General features: G+C 50.0%; 2 protein-coding genes across 3 annotated transcripts in view; both read right to left on the reverse strand.

The window, feature by feature from the left end:
- Positions 1-12821, reverse strand: part of SUPT5H (SPT5 homolog, DSIF elongation factor subunit) — a 36990-nt gene extending 24169 nt beyond the window's left edge. Inside the window, exons 1-10 of one of the 2 annotated variants that reach the window (XM_081200173.1) lie at positions 12664-12821; positions 8117-8217; positions 5924-6083; positions 5739-5804; positions 4880-4891; positions 2665-2734; positions 1401-1469; positions 1210-1275; positions 953-983; positions 792-860 (exon numbers count right to left, since the gene is read on the reverse strand). In XM_081200173.1, the coding sequence (XP_081056299.1) occupies positions 792-860; positions 953-983; positions 1210-1275; positions 1401-1469; positions 2665-2734; positions 4880-4891; positions 5739-5804; positions 5924-6083; positions 8117-8197 (624 nt within the window). In that variant the 5' untranslated portion in view covers positions 8198-8217; positions 12664-12821. The remainder of the gene's footprint in view (positions 1-791; positions 861-952; positions 984-1209; positions 1276-1400; positions 1470-2664; positions 2735-4879; positions 4892-5738; positions 5805-5923; positions 6084-8116; positions 8218-12663) is intronic. The other variant, XM_081200174.1, reaches the window with a different exon arrangement.
- A 3166-nt stretch (positions 12822-15987) lies between these two features.
- LOC308590587 (uncharacterized protein) overlaps positions 15988-25970 on the reverse strand; it is a 28216-nt gene continuing 18233 nt past the window's right edge. Inside the window, exons 4-8 of the mRNA XM_081200766.1 lie at positions 24419-25427; positions 23570-24380; positions 21715-21827; positions 17422-18566; positions 15988-16138 (exon numbers count right to left, since the gene is read on the reverse strand). Coding sequence (XP_081056892.1) covers positions 25137-25427 — 291 coding nt within the window. The 3' untranslated portion in view covers positions 15988-16138; positions 17422-18566; positions 21715-21827; positions 23570-24380; positions 24419-25136. The remainder of the gene's footprint in view (positions 16139-17421; positions 18567-21714; positions 21828-23569; positions 24381-24418; positions 25428-25970) is intronic.

A 25970-nucleotide genomic window follows, 5' to 3' on the forward strand; every position in this document is an offset into this window, starting at 1 on the left:
TTTTCTCATACTTCACTGTAAAGTTGGCTCCCGGTGGAACATAGGGTCAGATTTAAGGAGCTGGTTTTGACCTTTAAAGCCCTTTACGGCCTAGGACCCTCGTAGCTATGGGCCTGCCTCTCCCGGTATGCCCCACGGAGGACCTTAAGATCCATAAATAGCAACACCCTAGAGGTCCCAGGCCCTAAGGAAGTCAGATTAGCCTCAACCAGAGCCAGGGCCTTCTCAGTGATGGCCCCAACCTGGTGGAACACTCTGCCTCATGAGACCAGGGCCCTGCGCGATCCGATTTCTTTCCGCAGGGCTTGTAAGACAGAGTTGTTCCACCTGGCCTTTGGCTTAGAATCAATTTGATTCCCTCCCCCTCTTTCTTTTTTCCTTTCTCCTCCTGTGAAGAGGCTGCATTTTAATGTTGTATTTGAATCTTGTTTTTTAAGTTGCATTTTAATCAACTTGTTTTTATTATTGATTGTTAGCTGCCCTGAGCCCGGTCTTGGCTGGGGAGGGCAGGGTATAAATAAAAATTATTATTATTATTATTATTATTATTATTATTATTATTATTATTATTAAAGGCAAGACCCCCAACTCATTCCCCGGCCTTTGCATCTGGCAGAGGATTCTGGGAAGGGTAAGGCCTGGTGGCAGCCATCTATGGCGGCTAGTTGGCACATCAAGCCAACGTTTGCGGCAAGGAGCAACAAGAGGGACAACCCCATGGCAAGAGCAGCGCTGTAGGAAAAGTGAAGCGTCAAGGTCTTCTTCCGTTCCCCCCTTCCCAGCCCACTTACTGTGTCTGTGAACTGGTAGGCAATGAACTTCCTCATGAGCGCAATGGCTGTGGCCCGCTCCTCTCCAATCTGGAAGTGGGAGAGAGAAGGGTTGGAATGAAAAAGGATGTCAGGTAGCAGACGCAATGCGAAAGCAACCTCTCTGTGCCTGCGGGGCTTACCTTGCATTTCACAGTCCAGAGGTTGGGATCCCTGGATGGGGAGGGGAGAACAAACACCGCAAGGTCAGCTCGCCATGGCCAAAGTAAGCATCGCCCGCTACTTAACACCAGGGCTGCGGCCTCTCAACTGGGCCGTCTCAGTCCTGCTCTCACGTCCAGAGTCATTCCCCCCCCCCAGCCTCTATCCCGCTAAGTCTCACAAGACCGAAGTCTTCTGCTCCTGCGAGAACAGAATGCTCACAACAGAAAGTCCTTACTTGACTCCAGGAAGTAGCTGTTGCTGCGTGATGTCGTCCGAAAGCTCATCAGAGCCGCCGTACACCCTGGAGAAACAGAGAGAGAGAGGAGGTCTGAGAGGTCCAAGGGTGGAGGGACAAGGCCAAGAAACTGGCCAGCAGGAGTGTTTTGAAACGGGGAACAGCCGGCAGGATAAAAGCGGCATACTCACGTCTCGCGCACCGAAGACTGGGCATACTTCTTCATGTAATACTCGCCCAACTCCTCCTCTCTCTGGTCCCTGTTGGGGGGGGGGGAGAAACAAGAAGCGTGAAGTGAGAGGGGACGTATTAGCCAGGCCAAAGCACTTTGCACATGTTCTGGTGCAGCAGAAGGGCAAAGGCAGGAAGCCCAAAGCTCAACCGCCACCCCAGTCACCTGCAACAGCCAAATCACTTGACCCCTGAGGTGTATATTTTAGGAGCCGCCTTATTGCTGTGGTTGTAAGTGGTTTTAATACTGTAATTTCATTCTTGTGATGTGCCCTGGGACCATAGGGTGAAGGGTGGTTCTTGCAGGGCTTTACCAGAAAAAGAAATCAATGAGTGACCAGCTTTGAACATCTGGAAACAGGGTTTAGGGGGAATCTGTGTCCCTCCAGGCTGCCAATTCCCTTCACCCCTGGTCACTAGCTGTGTTGCCTGGGGTCAAGGGGAGCTCAAATCCAACACACAAACTCCCTTGTTCCTGCTCCAAAAGATCCCCAAACTTGCAGGAAGCTCCTGCAGCCAATCGGAAGCTGCCGAAGCCCTGTTGGACGTTCAGCTTCCAAAAATAGTTTGCAAACCCGAACAGGCACTTCCGGGTTTTTTGACGTTTGGGATCCAAAATGTACGAGAGCTAAGCTGTTCAACAACCAAGGTACGAATGTACAATACAATCGCATCTTACGTGAATTTAACTTGCATGTTTTTAACCATATATGACTGAAGGCAGGCTGGTTGAAATTGCACATGTTAAAGGCAAGCAAGGCAGAGAGCTTTTAAGCCATCATCCATTAGCTGCAGGACAGTTCCAAGAGTTTGAATATACAGTGGTACCTTGGGTTAAGTACTTAATTCGTTCCGGAGATCTGTTCTTAACCTGAAACTGTTCTTAACCTGAAGCGCCGCTTTAGCTAATGGGGCCTCCTGCTGCCGCTCCCAGAGCGGCGCGACTTCTGTTCTCATCCTGAAGCAAAGTGCTTAACCAGAGGTACTATTTCTAGGTTAGCGGAGTCTGTAACCGGAAGCATCTGTAACCCGGGATACCACTGTATACGATTTTTCTGTGTATGTGGAACCCTTGGAACTGAACCCCCATATAAGATGCAATTGTACACTTATTTCAGTCGAGCCAAACCAGGCAATTCTGCTTTCAAAATAAACACACAAAGTCCTGCCAGAAGCCTGTGCTGCTCCTGTTCTGCGCTTTGCTCTGCATGCAATGCCATTTACCTCCACAAGTTTTGCAGCCTCCGTGCTCCAGAGCGATCCTCGTCCAGAACCACATTGTCAATATTGGACGCTAGAAGAAGAAACAGACGTTTGCAATGCTGAACAGCAGAGGCAGAGAGTTGTTGGGCAAAGTGTACGGGCGAGAGCTACAGACTTTTCAGAACTGCAAACAGCTTCAGGGCCTGGTCTGTTTGCAAGCTGAGATACCCTGCGACGCTCTCTGACAACTCCACTGTGCTTGCCAAGAAAGACCAGATAAAAGGAGGAAAGGAGAAAGGAGGAAAAAGAGAGAGAGACTTGCAAACGCTGCTAAGGGAGTCAAGGACCCGCCGTTAAGGCTGAGATATCGCAGGACAGCCCCTGCTAGGCATGAGCAGCTACTGGCAGCCATGGCCTGTTCCACCCTGTTTCTGGGTGAGGAGTCCCTATGCCAAAAATGAGGAACCTGTGGTCCTCTAGTATGGTCAGCGGGGCAGGGATGAAGGCAAGTGGAGTCCACTACAGGGTCATAGTTTCCCCATTCCTGTTCTATGCAGCGGTCTTCTGAAAAGGAAGACACATTCTTTTGGATACAGACGGGAAATGTGTGCTATACGCTTCTGATGGGCACTTGGAAGAATGGCTCATAGAATCGTAGAATTGTAAGGGACTCCAAGGGTCAACCCATGAATCACAGCCAAATAAGCCCTGGCAGATGCCCACTCTTCTCCCAGGCCTCTGAGTGGACCTTTAAACTTGGGGGGGGGGGCGGTGGGAGTAGCATGTTATTGTTTCTATTTGCTATTATGGTATGTACTTTTGTGTTCTATATTGCAAACCACCCTGTGCTCCTCAGATGAAGATCCTCATCATCCTCGTACCTACAGGACCGCCTCTCCCGGGGTGCCACACAGAGGACTTTAATGTCCATAAATAGCAACGCCCTCGAGGTCCCGGGCCCTAAGGAAGTCAGATTAGCCTCAACCAGAGCAAGGGTCTTTTCAACACTGGCTCCGGCCTGGTGGAACGCTCTGTCTCATGAGACCAGGGCCCTGCAGTATCTGATTTCTTTCCGCAGGGCCTGTAAGACAGAGTTGTTCCGCCTGGCCCTTGGCTTGGAGTCAATTTGATTCCCTCCCCCTCTTTCTTTTTTCCTTTCTCCTCCTGTGATTGAGGCTGCATTTTAATGTTTTAATGTTGTATTTAACCTTGTTTTTAACTTGTATTTCAATCAACTTTCATATTATTGGTTGTTAGCCACCTTGGCTGGGGAGGGCAGGGTATAAAGAAATATTATTATTATGAGTGGTATAGAAATTTAATAGACAATAATAAACAATTGTTCTTTTCCTGATTTTTAGATTTTGCACACTATATAGACAGATGTATGCCCATCTTTCAGGGAGGCTTGAGTTGAGATTCCTGCATCGCAGGGGGTTGGATTGGATGACCCCTGGGGTCCCTTCCAACTCTCCACCATTCTATGATTCTATGTCTCAAGTGACTAATAAATTGCAACAGAAATCTATGGACACCTGCAGGCTGTTCTCCTGGGCAGGTCCCGGAAGGAAAGGGACAGTGCTTGAATTACCGTATTTTTTGCTCTATAGGACGCACCAGCCGACAAGACGCACCTAGTTTTTGGAGGAGGAAAACAAGAAAAAAAAAATTCTGAATCCCAGAAGCCAGAACAGCAAGAGGGACCTGGCTTCTGGGATAACCTCTTACTGTTCTGGCTTCTGGGGCAGCCCGCGAAGCCTCCGCAGGCCAGTGGGATGAAGGCTCCCTGCTGCCCTGCGGAGGCTTCGCATGGCGAAGCCAGAACAGCGAGAGGGAGTGCTGCGCAGCTCTCCCTCTCCCTGTTCTGGCTTCTGGGATAGCCGCGCAGCCTGCATTCGCTCCATAAGACGCAGACACATTCCCCCTTAGTTTTTAGGAGGGGAAAAGTGTGTCTTATAGAGCGAAAAATACGGTACTTGGGACCACTGGAAGAGCATTCCTGTTCAGAAGACCACTGCGCTACCAGAGAACTTAGCTACAAGGGATCAAGTGGCAGGGGCTGCGCAAGCCCGTTCCCTGCGTGGCCACATCAACTGGGCATTTGCTGAGCATGCTCTCCCGCCCCCCCCCTCACGCACAGAACCCCACCTGGCTGAAAGGAAGCAGAGAAGCAAAGGCAGCTGGTGAAGAGGAAAGGAGCTGGAATGAAGAGGATAAAAACAAAAACCGTTCTTACCTTCAAATTCCTCTGCTCATGAAGTGGTGGTGGTGGTGGGAGGGCGGACAGTATGAGCCAAATAATACCATCAAAACCAACCACAGGGTGAGGGTGAATGGGGAACAGAAAAGCGGAAGGAACAAAATTAAGATGCGGCACACAAACCAAGCGGAAGCGAATGAAATGCACGAGAACTCAAAAAGAGAGAAGCCACCAGGCCGGGTGGGGGGGAAGCAGAGGGAGCACTACCCACAGGCAGGGGCAGCCTCGGGGGTTGGGGGGGAGGGACAACGGCCGGGAGCCAGGGGCTGCCGCCGATCCTAAGAAGCAGCTCTCCCTCCGCTGGCCGCTCTCGTTTCGCACCTCCACAACCGACAGCGCTTTCGCAAATGTGACAACCCGCGGTCATCCGCAACTCTTGGAGAAAAGTTTGATCGGTTTAAGTGCTTTCCAGAAATGGCGAGAACATTAGAACAAATGAACATGGGAATTTTAAACGAAAAAGAGTTTCCAGCTCTGGCAGGAAATAAAACAGGAAAGGAAATCCTTTTTTTAAAAAAAGAAAGAAAAGAAATTCAGTTGCATTTCCAGTTTTAGGGATCTGACTTATAACCAGGAAAGGGGAAAACATTCCAGAAAATTAATTACGCTGAATAAAGCAGATTACGTTTTCTCAGGCTTCTTCAGGTTGCTTTGGGGTTACACACAAGCATTCGAGAACTCAGCACCAGGGAGGAATTTCCTGCTTCCTCCTCAGCAGGAATTCTGCCGAAAGGTTCTGTGGGACGTCAAAGCTTGCATGCTCCTACTTGGTTATCACTCGGGCATCCAGTTACTCCAGATCCAAGATTATCTTCACAAAAAGGGTTCTCCTTACCTTTCTCCAGAATGTCTTCTGCACCATCCTCCCACTGGTCTTCGTCTTCATACTCATCATCCACATCTGGAAGGAAGAGAAAGGGAAGGGACGAGGCCCACACCATAAGCCAGGAGTCAAAGATTACATGTCTCTTAGGGTTGGGGCAGGGGGCAGAGGAGAAGAGTCCGTTTTTGTTTTTTTACCAGCTTCATCTAAAATAAATCCGCCATGTCTGGGTTTCTTCGCAGGCCGGTCATCATCGTCCTCTTCCTCCTCTTCGTCATACTCTTCCTCCTCCTCTTCTTCCTCTTCCTCCACTTCTTCCTTCTCGCTGCCTACGACACTGACACGCTCCTCTTCAGCCTGCATGTTATTGAACGAGAACCTTTAACCTGTGACTCGCAGGTGGTTCACGCTGAAGCCCACAGAAAGCAGCTTTACTTAGGGGTGGGGGAAACAGCACCAAACAGCTTGGTTACATGGAAATGGAAACCACAGGCCCCGATTCCTAGCCCCAACCTAATTTTGGACTTAGGAGGAGATATCCGGGTCTCTAGAGAACTTCTATTTTTTCCCCAAAATTTTTTTTTATTGGTTTTCACAATATTATAAACAAACAAACAAACACACAAGACAAACAAACATAAATCATAGCCTTATTGAAAATTACACTTATTAACTTTGTTAAGTGACTTCCTCGCTTCCCCTTGGTTTAATTTCATTGCATGTCCTTTTAACGGTTTTCCAAATTCCAATTCTTATGAAATTTAACCTAAACATTAACATCCTTAAATATTCACCTTATGGAATTAAACATATTAATTCATCACTTAACATAAATAAAATCCTAAGCCAATTAAGTATCTGCAAGCTATTTTCAATTAATTTAGCTTAACAAATTTAACTAGATAATCATTAAATTTATTCCACTCTTCCTGATACTCCGCCTCCTTCTGGTCGCGGACTCTTCCGGTTAGGTTGGCTAGCTCCGAAAAATCCATCATCTTCACCTGCCATTCTTCTATTGTTGGCAATTCTTGGGTGGGTCTCTAGAGAACTTCTGCCCAGGCTCAGTCCTTGGATACGGCTTGAGAGCGAGAGGCTACGCTGGGCAAACCCAAGCGCCCCTGTGCTCCTTGTGGGATTGTGCACCCTCCAACGTGCTGGTGAACTAGGCTCAGTTTAAAGCATGCCTTGACTGGTACACAGGGATGGTTTCTCTCGTTAAAGAAGCCCAAAGCTCCCTTGGGTGCACACAGCTGGATGGGGGAGTCTCTGATGATTAATTAATTACGACGATTAATTACATTTTTAAGAACCTCAAGGCGGCTTACTTCATTCTCCTCCCTATTCTATCCTCATAACAACCCTCTGAGGGACTGATCCAAGGTCACCCAGAAAGCTTCGTGGCCGAGTGGGGATGTGGAACCTAGTTTCCCTAGTCTGCCACTACACCACACTGGCCCTCTTGTTGTTCCTTACATCTGCCTCCTCACGGTAAAGACAGAAGCTTTTCTCTAAGATGTATGCGGAATGAAAAGAAAGGCTAGAATAGATATTGCTGCATTCCAGGGGGTTGGATAAGATGACCTTTAGGGTCCCTTCCAACTTTACAATCCTATGATTTACTCAATTAACGGACTTAACTTAGTCATTTCAGTGGGTCAATTCTGAGCAAGGCTAGTGCTGGATACAACCCAGAGTTTGCCCTGCTGACTCTGCGGCCTAGGACCCACGTACCTACGGGACCGCCTCTCTTGGTATGCCCTGCGGAGGACCTTAAGGTCCACAAATAACAACACTTTGGAGGTCCCGAGCCTCAAGGAGGTTAGATTGGTCTCAACTAGGGCCAGGGCCTTTTCAGTACTGGCCCCGATTCGGTGGAACGCTCTGTCACAAGAGACTAGGGCCCTGGGGGACTTGACATCTTTCCGCAGGGCCTGCAAGACAGAGCTTTTCCACCTGGCCTTTGGTTTGGACTCGGTCTGACCCTTATGTTTCCCTCTCCTTAGGGTCTTGATTTATCAGCTACTTTAAAATGAGGCTGCATTTTAAATTGCATTTTAACCTGTATTTTAAATTGGTGGGTTTTTTTTCCTCAAGAGAAGTTCAAGAGAAGCCAAAACCCGAAAAGACATGTCAGGTGAAGGGTATAAGAGCTTCTTCCTCTGTTCCAGGGTGGAAGATCCACACACGGATCTCCTTACCTGCTGAGACTGTGAACAGCCTTACATGTCTGCAAGATGCCTTGGTGACGTAAATGGTGGATAGGAAGGCTGCAAATCTGCCAAATAAATAAATTGCCTGCCTCCCCTCTCCACAACTCAGGCCAAAGACACACTTCCTTGAAGCAGGTGTGAAACACCTGCTTGCCTGCATGATCTCCTCCACCTCACCTCGTTCTCCTCCACCTCTTCCGCCTCACTGCTGCGCTCGCTCTCATCTTCAGAGAAGTTGCTGTCCTCGCTGTCAGACATTGCGGCAACACTTTTCTATCCTGGAGAAAAAGCATAAGCCTCTTAGCCACCATAATAGGCTTGCAAAATCCATTTTTGTTGCCCACCAGTTAATCCCCACGCTACAGGAATAAAGTTTAGCAGAACACTAACATCTGCAAATAATAAGGATTCATCAGTGATGTGAGGAACAACTTCGGACCAAAAATAATGTATCTCTGGACAAGACCACATTATAGGCTTCAAAGAGCATTTACATGATGAGAATGGAAAGACAAAAATCAGCATTATGCAGACGTCATAGAACTCAAATTCTCCTTTACATCTGCAGCTGCGTCAGAAACTCAGATATAAGCTAGGTGCCATATGGCTCCTTAAACTAAGGTCACAGTCACCAAAACGGAATGCCGAGTTGCCATATTTGGGCAAGACGGCTCTAAAGTCTTATTTTTCAAGGGACAGACGGTGATTGATTATCAGTTAGTTCAGATGACATCACCTTGCCAACAAAGGTCCGTATAGTTATGGTTTTAGCTATGGTTTTCCCAGTAGTGATGTATGGAATTCTGGTGCTGGAGGAGACTCTTGAGAGTCCCATGGACTGCAAGAAGATCAAACCTCTCCATTCTGAAGGAAATCAGCCCTGAGTGCTCACTGGAAGGACAGATAGTGAAGCTGAGGCTCCAAGACTTTGGCCACCTCATGAGAAGAGAAGACTCCCTGGAAAAGACCCTGATGTTGGGAAAGAGGGAGGGCACAAGTGGCCAATAACCAGGTGCAAAATGCACCTGACCAAATTTGAACACTGCTTAAGTATAAGCATGTACAGGGTCAGACAGCTGGCCAGTATTCTTCAGCTTCTTCAAAACTGGGGTGTCTTTATGGTGAATGTGTGCTTTAGGGAATGCGGGGGGGGGGGGGTTGCCTGAGAACCTTATATTGTATTTACCGTATTTTTTGCTCTATAAGACTCACTTTTTCCCTCCTAAAAAGTAAGGGGAGATGTGTGTGCGTCTTATGGAGCGAATGCAGGCTGCGCAGCTATCCCAGAAGCCAGAACAGCAAGAGGGATTGCTGCTTTCACTGCGCAGCGATCCCTCTTGCTGTTCTGGCTTCTGAGATTCAGATTCCCCCCCCCCCTTGTTTTCCTCCTCCAAAAACTAGCTGCGTCTTGTGGTCTGGTGCGTCTTATAGAACGAAAAATACGGTATTTATTGCATTGATATTCCACGTTTGGGACCTGGGTGGCGGTGTGGTTTAAACCACAGAGCCTAGGACTTGCCGATCAGAAGCTCGGCGGTTCGAATCCCCGCGACGGGGTGAGCTCCCATTGTTCGGTCCCTGCTCCTGCCAACCTAGCAGTTTGAAAGCACATCAAAGTGCAAGTAGATAAATAGGTACCACTCCAGTGGGAAGGTAAACGGCGTTTCCGTGCGCTACTCTGGTTCACTAGAAGCGGCTTAGTCCTGCTGGCCACATGACCCGGAAGCTGTACACCGGCTCCCTCGGCCAATAAAGCGAGATGAGCGCCACAACCCCAGAGTCAGTCACGACTGGACCTAATGGTCAGGGGTCCCTTTACCTTTACTATCTCACCTTTTATTCTCCAAGGAGCTCAAGGCAGTGCACAATTTTCTCCCTCCCTCTCATTTATTCTTCAATCTTCACAACAACCACTCTGAGCTGGAGAGGTAGCAACTGCCCTCCCCAGGTCACACCCACTAAGCTTCCCTGTGGCTGAGTGGGATGGATTTAAATCCTGGTCTCTCCTAAGTCCTGGTCCTCATTTAATTCCCACAACTTTGTACGGTAGGCTGGGCTGGGAGACACACACCTAGTGATACGTGGGTGGCGGCAGCAGGACTTGAACCAGGGTCACTCCCAGGTCCTAATTCTAGACCAGGGGTCAGCAGGGGGCCGGTCCTCTGTCCCTCAGACCTTGTGGGGGGCCGGACTATATTTTTGGGGGTGAAATGGACCAATTCCTATGCCCCACAAATAACCCAGAGATGCATATTAAATAAAAGGACACATTCTACTCATGTAGAAACACACTGATTCCCGGACCGGCTGGATTGAGAAGGCAATTGGGCTGGATCCAGCCCCCGGGCCTTACTTTGCCTACCCATGTTCTAGACACCACACCATGCACCACTTTGAGCCACTTAAGCAGGAAAATATGGGATATAAATCGAAACCAATGCTTAATTCTTTTAATGATTCCCCCCTTATGCTTTGGCTGTTCTTTTTTTCTCCTTTTTTTTTTAAACCTGCACACCTTCTTGAGTCCTTGTCAGGGGAAAAGGCATAAATAAATATATGACACTGACACAACTCAATCAGTACAGCATGAGACTGTTCATCTCATGGCCGTGGGTTTGAGCCCTGTGTTGGGCTAATGATTCCTCCATTGCATTGGGTTTGGACTTGATGATCCCTGTGGTCCCTTCCGACTCTATAATTCTATGACATAGAATTCAGTGTTGGAAACTCCCACTGTTCCAGGCACATTTTGCGACAGGGAATTTCATTAATGCAGTTTCTGAGCTCAAAAACAGTACTGAACCTAAAGACTTCAGATTAAAACTGCAGAGTGGAAGGAAAGAACTTTTTTCTGCCTGCCCACTTCCAGCTACAAGACTGGAGAAGAGACCCTCTTTTTAAGGATATTGGGGGCGGGTGAAGGACTGCGCCATGTGAAAAATGAAAATATTTTTGCTGCAGTTCATCCATTTTCAGCTTTGAATTCTTGTTATAAAAAAGTGCGCCTAGACATTCTGTTGTTACACCCATTTAGGTGCCATTCAGCTCCTAGCTGTCCTAGCTCAGTTTCTAACACCGATATAACAACAACAACGGCGGAATAAAGTCAACAAAACAAAACAAGAAAGCCACCGAGAGCCATAAGAAAGGGACCCTTCCCCTTCCAGGTACGAAACCATTATTATTATTACTGCTACTACTACATACTACTACTGATGGTTTATCCCAGTAGTGATGTATGGAAGTGAGAGGTGGACCATCAAGAAGGCTGATCGCCAAAGAATTGATGCTTTTGAATTCTGGTGCTGGAGGAGACTCTTGAGAGTCCCATGGACTGAAAGAAGATCAAACGTATCCATTCTGAAGGAAATCAGCCCTGAGTGCTCACTGGAAGGACAGATCCTGAAGCTGAGGCTCCAAGACTTTGGCCACCTCATGAGAAGAGAAGACTCCCTGGAAAAGACCCTGATGTTGGGAAAGATGGAGGGTGCAAGGAGAAGGGGATGACGGAGGACGAGATGGTGGGACAGTGTTCTCCAAGCTACCAGCATGAGTTTGACCAAACTGCGGGAGGCAGTGGAAGACAGGAGGGCCTGGCGTGCTCTGGTCCAGGGGGTCACGAAGAGGCGGACACGACTAAACGACTAAACAACAACAACTGCAGGGTTCATTCATTTTCAGCTTTGAATTCTTGTTATCAAAAAAAGAGCGCCTAGACATGCCGCTGTTGCACCCATCACCTCGGTTTAAGGTGCCATTTAGCTCCTAGCTCTCCTATATCAGTTTCTAACCCTGATATAACAACAACAACAACAACGGTGGAATAAACAAAACAAGAAAGCCACCGAGAGCCACAAGAAAGGGACCCTTCCTCTTCCAGGTATGACCCCATTACTCTTATTATTATTACTGCTACTACAGTGGTACGTCGGGTTAAGTACTTAATTCGTTCCGGAGGTCCGTTCTTAACCTGAAGCACCACTTTAGCTAATGGGGCCTCCTGCTGCTGCTGCGCTGCCACTGCGCAATCTCTGTTCTCATCCTGAAGCAAAGTTCTTAACCTGAAGTGCTATTTCTGGGTTAGCGGAGTCTGTAACCTGAAGCGTATATAACCTGAAGTGTATGTAACCTGAAGCGTATGTAACCTGAAGCGTATGTAACCTGAAGCGTATGTAACCTGAAGCGTATATAACCTGAAGCGTATGTAACCTGAAGCGTATGTAACCCGAGGTACCACGGTGGAATAAACAAAACAAAAAAGCCACTGGGAGCCACAAGAAAGGGACCCTTCCTCTTCCAGGTACGACCCCATTATTACTATTATTATTACTGTTATTATTATTACTGCTACTACTAAAATTTGTACGCCCCCCTCCGCCCAACAATCTCACGGTGGTTCACACCTTGTTTTAAAAAAGAAAAACGACCCACCAGCAGAAGCACAACATTGCGCGGCACGGGGTTGGGCTGGATGACCTCTGGGGGTGCCCCCTCCCTTCCCCCGCCCCCTCCGACCATTCTGCGATTCCGCGTGAGGGAAGCCACCACGGAGCAGGCCGAGAACACACACACCCTCCCTCCCTCCCCCCCCCCTGCAAAGGCGCTTCGGGGCCCCGACCGGGAAGCCAGGCCTCCTCCCTCAGGGCGAGCGGGCGAGCGAGGCCTCCTCCTCCTCCTCCCCCGCCCCCCTTAGACCCGGGCCTTGCCCTATTCTCCTCCCTCACCGCGCTGCTCCGGAGGCCTCCCGCTTCCCGACGCTCCTGCCGCCGCCGCCGCCTCAGGGCCTCTCCGTGAGGGGGGAAAAAACCGGCGCGGGCGGCGGGCGAGAACCGGAAAAACAAAAACAAAACCGCGTCGAGCGTGCCCGCGCGCACGCGCACAAGGCGTCTGGGGGGTGTGGAGAGAGGAAACCTCGCGAGAAGGCGAGCCATGGAGGGAATTGGGATTGGGCCGCCCGGGTCACGTGCCGGCGGAGGAAGGGGGGGGGGAAACAGTGACGTGTTACGCGGCTGGCGGCGACGCGGAGGAGGGTGGGGGGGGGAAATGGCGCCCCGTCACGTGAGCGCGCTCGGCCAATTACGGCTCGTCGCTGGGGGGGGCGCAAGCGGAAGGGATTGGCCGGCGGGGTGTGTGACGTAGGGGTTGGGGAAGGCCAATGGCAGCGCTGGGATGTGGGTGAAAGGTGGTTGGGAGAGCGCAGGGGATCCCCAAAGGGGCAGCCCGGGCCGGTCTACTCGGAAGTAAGCCCTATGGCGTTGCATGGGGCTTACTCCCCAGTAGCTGCGCGCGGGATTGCGGGCCTGCCAAGGCTCCTCAGCCCATTCATTGCCCCAATGGGCTTACTCGTGAGTAAATGACGTGCCTGGTGGGATCAGGCCGCAGGAACCATCCGTTTCATTCATCTGACTATTTTCCATTTATTTATTTTTCTTTTGTAATACCGAGTTTATTCTGTTTGTTATTTTTTTAAGGGTTTTTTTAATTACCGTATTTTTCGCCCTATAGGACACACTTTTCCCCCTCCAAAAATGAAGGGGAAATGTGCCTGCGTCTTATGGGGCGAATGCAGGCTTTCGCTGAAGCCTGGAGAGCGAGGGGGGTCGGTGCGTACCGACCCCTCTCGCTCTCCAGGCTTCAGGAAGCTCTGCGCAATCCTCGGAAGACCGGCTCCGAGGGTTGCGCAGAGCTGCCTGCAATCCCGGGACCAGCACAGCTCTGCCTGGCCACCGGGAGCCGGGGCGAAGGTCCGCTCCGCTCCCGGTGGCCGTGCAGAGCTGCCTGCGCTCCTGGGACCAGCACAGCTCTGCGCCCCCATCCCGAGCGGGGCGCTAAGTCCCGCCCCACTCAGGATGGCGGCAGAGAGCTGCCTGCGTCGCGGGACCGCAGGCAGGTCTCTGCCGCCATCCCGAGCGGGGCGCTAAGTCCCGCCCCACTCGGGATGGCGGCAGAGAGCTGCCTGCCGTCGCGGGACCGCAGGCAGGTCTCTGCCGCCATCCCGAGCGGGGCGCTAAGTCCCGCCCCACTTGGGATGGCGGCAGAGAGCTGCCTGCGTCGCGGGACCGCAGGCAGGTCTCTGCCGCCATCCCGAGCGGGGCGCTAAGTCCCGCCCGCTCAGGATGGCGGCACAGAGCTGCCTGCCCTCCCGGGACTGGTGCACTTCTCCCCATCGCCAGCCCCACAAGCTCGGGGGACAGCGGGGAGGCAGAGCGTGCCTTCCCACTGTTCCCCGACCTGGTTCTTCCAGCCCCGCACCTGGGGGGGGAAATAAATTTTTTTTTCTTTATCTCCCCCCCAAAAAACTAGGTGCGTCTTATGGGCCGGAGCGTCTTATGGGGCGCAAAATACGGTATTATTACCAACAACCAAAACACAGTGAAAACAGTTGCAGATAGGTAGCCGTGTTGGTCTGCCATAGTCAAAATAAAAAAATTCCTTCCAGTAGCACCTTAAAGACCAACTAAGTTAGTTCTTCGTATGAGCTTTCGTGTGCATGCACACTTCTTCAGATACACAGTGCATCAATAATAACATATTCAAATCAACCACATGTACAATTCTATATAACTTAACACTCCTCCCTCCATATGGTTTATTTAACTTTTTAACATTTTACTTACCCTAAATTGTTCAAACCTGCCCAAATAATTCAACATTTTCTCAAACCAATCCTCCTTCTCTTGAAGTTGGTTCAAAAATGGTATTATACACCTGTAAGGTTATATAGGAAAGCACACCTTGGTTTAAGAACAGACTTCCGGAACGGATTCAGTTCGTAAACCATGGTACCACTGTATTTATTGTCAAGCATAACAATTACAGTCTCTTCTACAGCTCTGGTTACCTAGGCAGCTATTCCCAGGTCTGCACTGTATGAAGCAGTTGGAGCAACAGGGGGCCCCTCCCCCCCCACTTTATGTACCTTCCCTTGAAGAGCTGCATGCACACAGCTGGAGACTGCGCCTGTGTGCAAACTTCCTCTGCTCCTCCCTTTTCAGTCCTCTCCTGGTTCAGGGAGAATGGTGCAGGAGAGGGTAGGGAAGTGCCCAGCCCTTCACTTCCCTGACCTGCCTCTTCTTCCTTTTCTTCTGACCCATACTGTGCTCCACCCTCCAGCTCTGAAGCTTCCCCAGCCTCTGAATCTTGCCTCCTGGCTGGTACAAGTGCCCACAAACCACTACCCCCCTCTCCCAAGTCAGACTCCAGCCCCTGCTTCTCCGCATGCACACTTCTCAACCAGTCCCTGAGAGCCACACGTTCCCCCACCCCTGAAATAAATGACTATCTTTACTTCTCAGGTGATTGTGTTGTAAACAAAAATCTGCCCTTTTCCCCCTTATGGGGTATCCAAGAGCCCATATGGAGTCCTTACGTAGGTTCCCTATTGGTAGGAGAAAATAACAGAGGCCAACCAGAGAATATTGAGAAGCAAAGCAGCTAGTAAGCCTGATCTGTTTTATTGATCTGTTGCAACGGGAACCCCACTCACCACACAAAGGAGGGAGGAGAGAACCCAGAACAATGGCACACAAGGCCTTATATAGACATTTTGAATTCCCTCCCTGGAGTCCAAGACCACCCCCCAGACACATCATACCTACATCACAGAAAGGGTGGTCTACAGCAGAAATCTGAGTGCGTTGTTTATCTCCTGTCCTCGGTTTATCTCTTGTCTGGTAGGTTACCTGTTAATGCTTACTTGACTGGATACCCTGGGGAGCCTGGCCAGTCTTTTGTAATGATAAACACTTAGTTCCTGAGCCAGGTCACAGGCTCACCCTTTTCATACACAGATATACCCTTAAGACAGGATTTGTGAAGGAAAAGACAGTGGGGAGGCTTTTCCATTTTCCTTTGACCTTGCAGAGAAAACATCCAGTTAGTTTGGGAATCAAAAATGGTTTCAGGTCGGTTTTCCTGTGCTGATCTATGTACGTGCTTGGTTGGTACATTTATGAACATTTATTATACATCTAAGACCTTAAAATTCTTGTTATAAGTTACAATTGTTATGAGAATTTTAAAGTCACATATATATTAGATGTTCATAAACATACCAAGCAAACACATACAATATGTAAACCACATGTCTGAAACCCACCAAAAAAGTCCTGAAACCATTTTTTCTCTCCCAAAATGACCTCAAATGTTTCGGTGGAAGGAAATGGGAAATCTCCCCATTGTCTCTTTCACAAATCCTGTCTGAAGGGCACATATAAGATATGAACAGGGTGTGAGCCTGGGACCTGGCACCTGGATTCAGGAATGGAGTAGTTAGCATAACAGAGTGGCCAGGATGCCCAGGTAATCCAATCAGGTAACCTGGCAGACAGGAAGAATCAACACACCCAGATTTCCGCCCCTTCTCTGATGTATCTAGAGCAGTGTTTCCCAACCTTTTTTGGGCAAAGGCACACTTGTTTCATGAAAAAAATCTCGAGGCACACCACCATGCCAGATGGGGAAAGGTCACTTTTTACTTATGTAAAAAAAAAATTAAAAAATAGTAACAGCATAGAAGGTAATGGTTAGGCTAGCATCCCTCTTCCAAATATGCTAGGTTTTTATTTGCAGGGACTGTTCTACATGGGAAAGCATTCAGCACTGTCATTCTCCCATCTGCCATCTGAATTGGTACTATTCTGGGTCAACTTACTCTGCTGCATGTGTAGATGAAAATGGCACCAAGTGTGGGGGAGGGGGCAGAACAGGTTTCAGATACAGGATATTAAGCATACACGTACTTCAGATTGAACTGGTTGCTTGCTTTGCAAGTTTTCATTTCCCAAATGACTGCCTTGGCAAGCGCAATACCTACCAGGCTCAACGCCGGTCTCGCACTGCCGCTTCCCGCGCTCTCAAGGCCCCGGGAGGAGGAAGGCGTGAAGGGAATCCCGAAGGCGCGAAAACCTCGCGCATGCACAGGCCTTCCGCCTGCGACAGCCCAGTAGGCCGGCCGAAGTGAGCGGCGATGGGATGTGGGAGGGAGCTCGCTCGCCGCCCCGCGTGTGCCTATGTGGGGCACGTTACAGCCCTGTGACGTCAGCGCCACACAGGCAGCCAGGCAGGCAGACGGCGAGAGCCCCGCGCTGGGCGGCCTCTCCTCGCCGCCGCCGCCCCGCCTCTCACCGCCCGACTCGCCCGCCTCCCTCCCATGGCACACCAGGCACTAGTGTGCCGCGGAACACCGGTTGGGAAACACTGATCTAGAGGGTGGTCTTGGGCCACACCCCTCCTGTGATGTATGTATGATGTTTCTGGGGGTGGTCTTGGACTCCAGGGCGGGCAATTTAAAACTCCTGTGGGAAGCTGTTGTGCAGCAATAAAGATCGTGGTCTACTGACCCAGTGGCGTAGCGTGGGGGGTGCAGGGGGGGCCGGCCGCACCGGGCGCAACATCTGGGGGTTAGGGTTAGGGGGCGCAAATCCACGGGTTAGGGGGTGCAAATTACTTGCCTTGCCCCGGGTGCTGACAACCCACGCTACGCCACTGTACTGACCGCTGTTTTGCTCCAAATTACTTGACTGGAACTTTCTTCTTTTACTGTCCTCATGGACCCACGAGGGACTTGCACCCCGATGAGTTGGGCTCTTGAGTAGCCTCTCACTCCAGAATTTATCCTTATCAATTTTGTATTGAAAGCCACTTAATTAGATTTTAATTTGATCCTGACTTGTTTTTAGGAGGTAATTTAATTATTGTTTGATTTTATATTAATGTTATATATTTGATGTTAGCCGCCCTGAGCCTGGTTTCGGCTGGGGAGGGCAGGATACAAATAAAAGTTGTTGTTGTTGTTGTTGTTGTTGTTGTTGTTATTGGAACATGACAAAGGAAAAAAAGACATTTATCCATTTGAAAACGATCATGATCCATGCAGGTAAGATGAGATGAGGAAACAACAGTTTTGATACTGCCTTTTTTGCCAAAGGAGCTCAAATCCTATCCTCATAACGACCCTGTAAGGTAGTTCAGGTTGAGAGGAAGAGAGTGGCGTAAGGTGCAGGGATATCGTTCCAGGTACCCCTGGTCTTCTTCCCACACACTAACCGCTACTCCACTCTGCCTTTCTCGGTGGTGTTTTGCACCAGCCCTTTCCTCCCTGCATACTCTCTGGTCTTTTGTTATTGTCTCCCCTACTGTCAAAATTTAGACTGCGAGCTCTTGGGGCAAGGACCGACTGTCCTTGTTTTATGTGTGTTGTTCTGTTTATACATCACTTACACTACATAAATCTCCCAGTATCTGCTGAGGGGATGGATAGCTAGAATCCAAGAAATGGATGACAATCTTTTCCCGGCCCAGTGGGTCATATTTCATCTGGAGAAACAAACAAAGAAAACCGTACAGAGGCAGGAAAATAGAAATTGCCCTTAGGAATAGAGATTTCTCCAGGGGATACAGTTCTGAACAGCACGACGGCCCCGGCTCTGTTGTTTCGCTGATGAGGGAGAGATGGGCAAGAGGAGATGCAGATGGCAACGTCTTGTTTTGTGAACCTTAAAAATGGCACTCTCTGGGGGACGTCCCCATTCCGGCTGTAGATTTTCTCAGGGGAAGGACCTGCCAGATGGGATTTGTCCACTCTGGAGAATTCAGCTCTGGAGGGAATGTACATGAAGGGGAACTCCTGAAAAAGGGAAGCAGAGCAAGATGCAGCTGTTTTTAACGAGGAACATCTGGCAGATCTGTTTACTCGCCAACGGAGAAAAAGTGCAATGCCCCATCTCAGTCAATTCTGTGGAATTTTGAAGTCATAAACAGGGTACGGTCATCCAAGATCATGAAGTACAGTGGTACCTCGGGTTACAGACGCTTCAGGTTACAGACTCCGCTAACCCAGAAATAGAACCTCGGGTTAAGAACTTTGCTTCAGGATGAGAACAGAAATCGCGCGGCGCAGCAGCCCCATTAGCTAAAGTGGTGCTTCAGGTTAAGAACAGTTTCAGGTTAAGAACGGACCTCCGGAATGGATTAAGTTCTTAACCCAAGGTACCACTGTGCATGCTTGGTATTCCACCAGCTGCTTAGTTGCATAGCGTTTTAGGTCTTTGCTTAGTTTCCTGTTTTTGCCGGCTCTGTGCCATCATCTCAGAACTGGTGCAGAATGGCAAACGTGGTGCAGAATTCAGATTCTGTAAAACCTAGTGCTTCCCCAGATGACCTGTTTATTCATCCTTATTTGCTTGCACAAAACTTATGCAGGCAGCAGACTATGTCTGGTATTAAGCTGTGGGTTAAACCACAGAGCCTAGGGCTTGCCGTTCAGAAGGTCGGCGGTTCGAATCCCCACGACGGGGTGAGCTCCTGTTTCTCGGTCCCTGCTCCTGCCCACCTAGCAGTTCGAAAGCACGGCGTTTCCGTGCGCTGCTCTGGTTCGCCAGAAGCGACTTAGTCATGCTGGCCACATGACCCGGAAGCTGTATGCCGGCTCCCTCAGCCAGTAAAGCGAGATGAGCGCCGCAACCCCAGAGTCAACCATGACTGGACCTAATGGTCAGGGGTCCTTTTACCTTTACCTTTGCAGAGTGGTAACACAATGAAGATCATTCGTCCTGATTTGCCTGTGGCCTCTTCCTCCACACCTAGTGGAGAGCCAACCCTCTCTCTAGATTCTGCCACTGCGTTCCTTCCCCCGGGAGGCAGTCACACCCTAGAAGGGGGAAATAGCCATCTCTTTGAGCCTCTGTTCCCCAGTCTTAGCCCCCATAGCTCCATGTCATCCTCCTCTTCCCCCTTCCTGTCCGTCTTATGTAAACCATTGCGCACTTGAAGATTTTAATGCTGTTTAATGTTTTATTGGTTAATTTTATTGCGTGCATCTGCTTTAACTGATTAACATGCACTGGGGTTGCATCCTGAGGTACCACTGTATTGCTGTTTCATCCAGTGCCTAAGCCAATACTACTCACATGCTGTAACCAATAAAAGTTGTGGCCTGATTTTGCCCATTACCCTAAAATAATGTGTCCTTGTGTCTTATCATACTCCTATGCGGATGGCGGGTCCTTGACTCTCAACAGGAGGCTGGACTAGGTGGCCCGTGGCCTGATCCAGCAGCCTCTTACATTATTGGAAACCTGCCCTTTGCATTTGTGTTTCCCCTCAAGCAGCAAGTCTTCAAAGGGTGTCGGGAGCTGGGTGGCCAGCTCCTTAATTTGCACCGCTGACAGAAGGCTGCTTAACTGATGTAAATAAAGCCACCCCACCCTCAGGCCATGGAGCTTAATGTGAATCTGTTCTTCATTACTGTAAGTAATAAAAATATTTCTGCCTCCACTCATTTTCATGCAAACAACTTCGGGGAGAACATCCCCTACCATTTTTTAAATTTATTGGATGGCACTGGATGCCTAGCGAGTGAGTTATTCTTCCTTCCTCTCTCTCCAGAGTGTTTGTTGACGGGAATTAATATTCCTGCCTTTTTAAGTTTGGGAAGCTGGACCGGCCACTGCAAAAGGGCTAGTTTTAAAAAGCCAATTGGTCAGTAGCAAAGAATCAGCTAGAAGGACGTGTGAGGCCAAACTGTGGCTTGAGCCAAGAAGGACCGAAAAGCCACAAGATTGGAAAGAAACAGAGGACATCCAGGTTGATCGCAGGCAAATGGTGGACAACAGAGATTCATCCTGAGTGGCCCAAAGCTTTGAGGCCTCATAGAGCATCCTTCGACACTGCTGGACCCTTCGGAATCCGAACTTTTCCTTTTGGGCTTTTTGGAGAAGGTGCTTTGTCCATGCTCCCTTCCTGCCACCTCACAGCTATTGGGCCTCTCAGGACAAGCGGTCTCCATTGTCCTGGCAGTCCTCTGCCTTTTTTCTTGTTTGGCATACAGTGGCGCTGTGGGTTAAACCACAGAGCCTAGGGTTGCCGATCAGAAGGTCGGCGGTTCGAATCCCCGCGATAGGGTGAGCTCCAGTTGCTCGGTCCCTGCTCCTGCCCACCTAGCAGTTCGAAAGCACGTCAAAGTGCAAGTAGATAAATAGGCACCGCTCCGGTGGGAAGGTAAACAGTGTTTCCGTGCGCTGCTCTGGTTCGCCAGAAGCGGCTTAGTCATGCTGGCCACATGACCCGGAAGCTGCACGCCGGATCCCTCGGCCAGTAAAATGAGATGAGCGCCGCAACCCCAGAGTCGTCCACGACTAGACCTAACGGTCAGGGGTCCCTTTAGCCTTTACTTTAAGGTTGGTAGTGCAATAGCTTTGTAAAGAAGCATTTTGGGTTCCCTGCGAATGTCCCGGTCCTCAAACACTCTGCACTTCAATCGGGAGAAAGCCGCACTCGCAGAGCTCAGGCGATGCTGGATTTCGGCATCAGTGTCGGCCCTTGTGAAAAGGTAGGAGAAGTGATTGACACTTTCCAACGTTACACCACTAAGTTGGATTTGTGGTGCTGCAGAGGGATTGTTTTGCGCTCATTGGTGCAGCACTTTGGTTTTTTGGATGTTGAGCTTTTGCAAGATGTACACGTGTACACACACACACCATGTTTGTGAAAAACAACATGCAAGAATACATTATATTAGGGGGAACTGCTTGCAAAAATGTGCACTTTAGTCAAAAACAGTATACAAAAATGTGTTTATGGGGGAAAGTCACCCTAAAATGCTGAATAACTGAAGATGACTTTAATTCATTTTTTTTAAATCACCAATTGCTGTGAAAATGTGAAGAACTGAATTTTAGACAGAAGCAATGAGAATTTGAGGGAGTTTAAACAGACAAACCTTTCCTCCTCCTCTCAAGGGCTATGCCTAAGTCAGTGGGCATTTGAAAACTCACCAATTCTTGTGGTTTGAAGGCCAAGCCCTCCTGCCTTCTCAGCTGCAACAAATGAAACCCCTTCAAGCTGACATCGTCGGAGCTCCTCCGAGATTCTCCGGGGAAAGGAACACCTAGTTTTCATGAAGACACCACAATAACAATGAGATGGGTAATTCACAGGGAACCCTGGCTTGGGTGATGGGACTGGTCTGTAACAGGATATGCTTGTTCGGGTAGTCCTAAGTGGGCAGCAAGGACATTGATCTCACCATACCTGGATGTTGAGGTGATGCTCCGCTTTGCGAAGGCAAACCTCGCACCAGACATGCAACCATAGCTGTCAACCATCCCTTATTTGGCGGGAAACTCCCTTATCCCAGCGCCGTGTCCCGCTGCTGTCCCTTACTGATGATGTCCCTTAAATTTCTCGGGTTTCAAAGGAAGCAGCTCCTCTCCCTCCCTCCCTGCCGGCCAGGGAGGAGGGAGGCTCCAACTGGGTTGCTTGGCTGCGTTGCTCACCCAATAAGGAGTCTAAGAACGACTGGGGGGTGGAGCTTGCATGCCTTGCGCCGATCAAATTGGCCACGTTGCCTGGGGACTCGCCTTTGCTCAGCGCTTCCCAGCGGAGAGGTGACGGTGGTTTTCCTTGCTGCATCCCCTTTGCCGGGTTGCTGCGCTGTGGGAACCACCGCTTGAAGCTTCGTTGGGCTGCTGGCTGGGCTTTCTGCCTTTGGCTCGGAGGGGCTCAGAAGTCGAACATACCTGTGCCCCTTGGAAAATCCCTTATTTTGGCTGCTGATCCCTTATTTTCGAGGCTGCTGGTTCCTTATTTTCACATCTGTAAATTGACAGCTATGCATGCGACAGTATGTCAAGGAGCATTACACCTGCTTCCCCTGACCTTTTGCCTTCTTGGCTAGAAAACAGGCTTTCCCCCCTGACCTTTTGTCCTCTCACAATTTGTTTGTTAGACATATTGCTTGGCTGGAGCATGACGGGGGACACAGACGTCATCAAGTATCGGGGGGAACATTTGAGGGAAACACCTGCTGACACGTGTATTTGCTAACACTGGAAATGTGCTTAGATGGAAATACGTTAAGTTCAGGGTGGTTTCACTACTGTTTCCAATTGTTGATTTCTGCTAATAAAAGGAGCTTCTGCAGAGCTAGCCGGCAGCTTGCTTGGAATATGTTTGCTAGAGCCAGTGTGATGTAGTGGTTAAGAGCGGTAGTTTCGTAATCTGGGGAACCGGGTTCGCTTCCCTGCTCCTCCACATGCAGCTGCTGGGTGACCTTGGGCCAGTCACATTTCTCTGAAGTCTCTCAGCCCCACTCACCTCACAGAGTGTTTGTTGTGGGGGAGGAAGGGAAAGGAGAATGTTAGCCGCTTTGAGACTCCTGAAGGGGAGTGAAAGGCGGGATATCAAATCCAAACTCCTCTTCTTCTAGCTTGCTTCCGCACAGCTCACCTGCATTACCAACACCTGTCTCATGTCCATCACTTCACCTGGATACAAACATTGGTCCCCACCCTGTTTATGCTTCTCTAAGTGTTTTTTTTAAAATCTGTCCTGAATCTTCCAACATTCAGCTTCGTTGGATTTCCACGAGTTCATGGAAAGTGCTCTCATTTAATCACCAGAACAACTCTTTGAGATCGGTGAGATTGAGAAGCAGCAACTGGTCCCCACCCGCTGAGCTTCATGGCTGGGTGGGGATTTGAACCCGGGTCTCCCAGGTCCTAGTCCAGCTCTCTAACCACTATGCCACACTGGCTCTTTCAAGTAGCCTGGTATCAACTAGACCTGGTATAAGGGAGCTTCCCATGTTCCTATATTAACAACAGATAAAGTGAGGGATGGGATACTTACTAGCTGTTGCCAGGAAGATCAGGGTCTGCTGGGGCAAGGAAGAGATGCATGTCCTTCTGCTTACATTTGTGTAGGTGGAAGGCTAACCATTCTTCCAGCTCTGTTTTGGGTCTTGCAACTTGGAGAGACAACGGAGATCAGCTGCCAAAACACCAGGAGCATTTTCATCCGAAATTTGCAACTTGCACCATTACTGGTGCGTCTGGTCCAGAATGTCCGGTCAACATCCACTCACCAGGACAGCGACAGCTGCCACCTCACTGGTACTGCCTGTATCCGTCATCCACAGGACCTTCTCCATAACACAACGGAAGTTGTGTCTCATGCCCCAATGCAACAGGGTAGCCCAGGGTCTCTGAGGGCACCGATCATGCAAGAGATCCCTCCAACAGAGGAACCCATGAATCACCAACACAGATTGGACGTGCTATACCAGAGCCATGGACAAAGTCAAGGGGGAGTAGAATAAAATTGTTGCGTTGGAAGGGACTCAAGGACCATCGAGTGCAACCCCCTGCAAAACTGGAATTTCAGCTGAAGCATCCCTGACAGATGGTCACCCAACCGCTGCTTATGTGCTGGGCCCAGGGGTAACCCAAGTAACGCGGTCCAGGTCCGGTCCCGAATCCAAGGGTTCCGTGAGGAGTCAGTCCAACAGGACCAAGGCAGGAAACCAGGCAAGGACAGGCACAGGGTCTCAGGCAGGTTCTAGCAAACAGCAATGTTGCTCCCGCAACCTGGGGCGGGGTCCGACAGCCTTTTATCTCTGTCGGAGTAACGGCCGGTCCTGATCCCCTGCCGACTCACCTCCCTGTCTCGCCCGAAGGCGAGCACTCCTCCTGCGAGTACTCAGGTCTCTCCTTCTCTCAGACCTCAGTCTCTGCAGCTCAGGAGACGTTGGTGGGTGACTAGACCCAGGGGCCGCCTCAGCCTCCCCTGACCAAACCGGTAGTGGAGCAGCTGTAAGTGATGGCCCAGCTGGAGGCAACGAGGTCATCCCCACATCTGGAGCCAGGGCAGGATCAGGCCCCTGACTCGGCCCAGCTGGGGTTTGCTGCAGGGGCACCTGTGCAGACTGGGACTCTTCAGGATCAGGCCCCAGATTTGGTTCAGATGATGCCTGAGGCAAAGGATCCGGTGCAGACTGAGACCCCTTTAGCTCCGAGTCCAAGTCCCAGGCCATCACAGCTCAGAAAACTCTAAGGGAGGAGACTCCATCACCTCCCGAAGGAGCCCATCCCACTGTTGAACAGTTCATACAGCCTGGAAGTTCTTCCCTGTGTTTCATTACAATCTCATTTCTCATGATTCGAATCTGTTGACTCTGTTCCTACCCTGTGAAGCAGCAAGAACCAACCTTGCTTCTCCATCGATGGGGCAGCCCTCCAGGTATTCGAAGAGGGATATCACCTCACCTCTCTGTCCTCTCTTCTCCAGGCTAAACATACTCCACACCTTCAACCATTCCTCATCAGGCTTGGTCTCCAGTCCCTCCATCATCTTGGTCTCCCTCCTCTGCCCACCTTCCAGCTTGACCATCTCCTCCTTCGACTGGCAAGGCTCCTCTTCACGGAGCGGGGGGTGGGCAGTACTTCCCCCCTAGGCTGACCCCGTTCCCGCAGTTCCACTGGTACAGCTCCAGCAGCCTGTTCAGGAAAACCAGCACAGGCCGTTCGGGGTGGTAGCGGCAGAGCCGGCAGGTGGGGCAGCGGCTCTGGCCCCTTCGGCGTAGCTTCACCTGCACCTGGTTCAGGCGGGTGGCGAGCCGGGAGAGGAGGCGCTGGGTCTGCCCTTCCTGCGCCCGCTGGACCACCTGGAGCTCCTGGTAAAAGCAGCTCAGGTTGTCAGCATAGCAGACCTACTGGGGCAAAAGAAAGAAGCAGAAAATGCCAGGCAGCATGGTTTTTTAAAATTGGCTTTGCTTGCATTAGATTACAGGCACCAGATACCGTATTTTTCGCTCTATAACACGCACCCGACCATAACACGCATGTAGTTTTTAGAGGAGGAAAATCCATAGGCATGCCACCCGTAGGCATTCCCTCCATAACACGCACAGACATTTCCCCTTACTTTTTAGGAGGAAAAAAGTGAGTGTTATGGTGCAAAAAATACGGTAATTCCTGCTCTGCATTTGCAAGAACTCACTCTTTTAGCGTTGTGGCACCTACACTTCGGAAGTCCCTGCCTTCTGACACCAGGCGGACACCTTTGCTGTATTCTTTTCGGCGTTTGCTAAAAGGTTTCGTGGAATTGTAAAGTTGGAAGAGACCCCGAGGGGCATCCAGTCCAACCCCCTGCAATGCAGAAATCTTTTGCCCCATGTGGGGCTCCAACCCATGGCGCTGAGATTAAGACTCACATGCTCTTCCAACGGAGCTGTATTTCTCTTTAGACAAGC

Source organism: Podarcis bocagei, assembly GCF_964188305.1.
Source record: "Podarcis bocagei genome assembly, chromosome: 7".
NCBI lineage: Eukaryota > Metazoa > Chordata > Lepidosauria > Squamata > Lacertidae > Podarcis > Podarcis bocagei.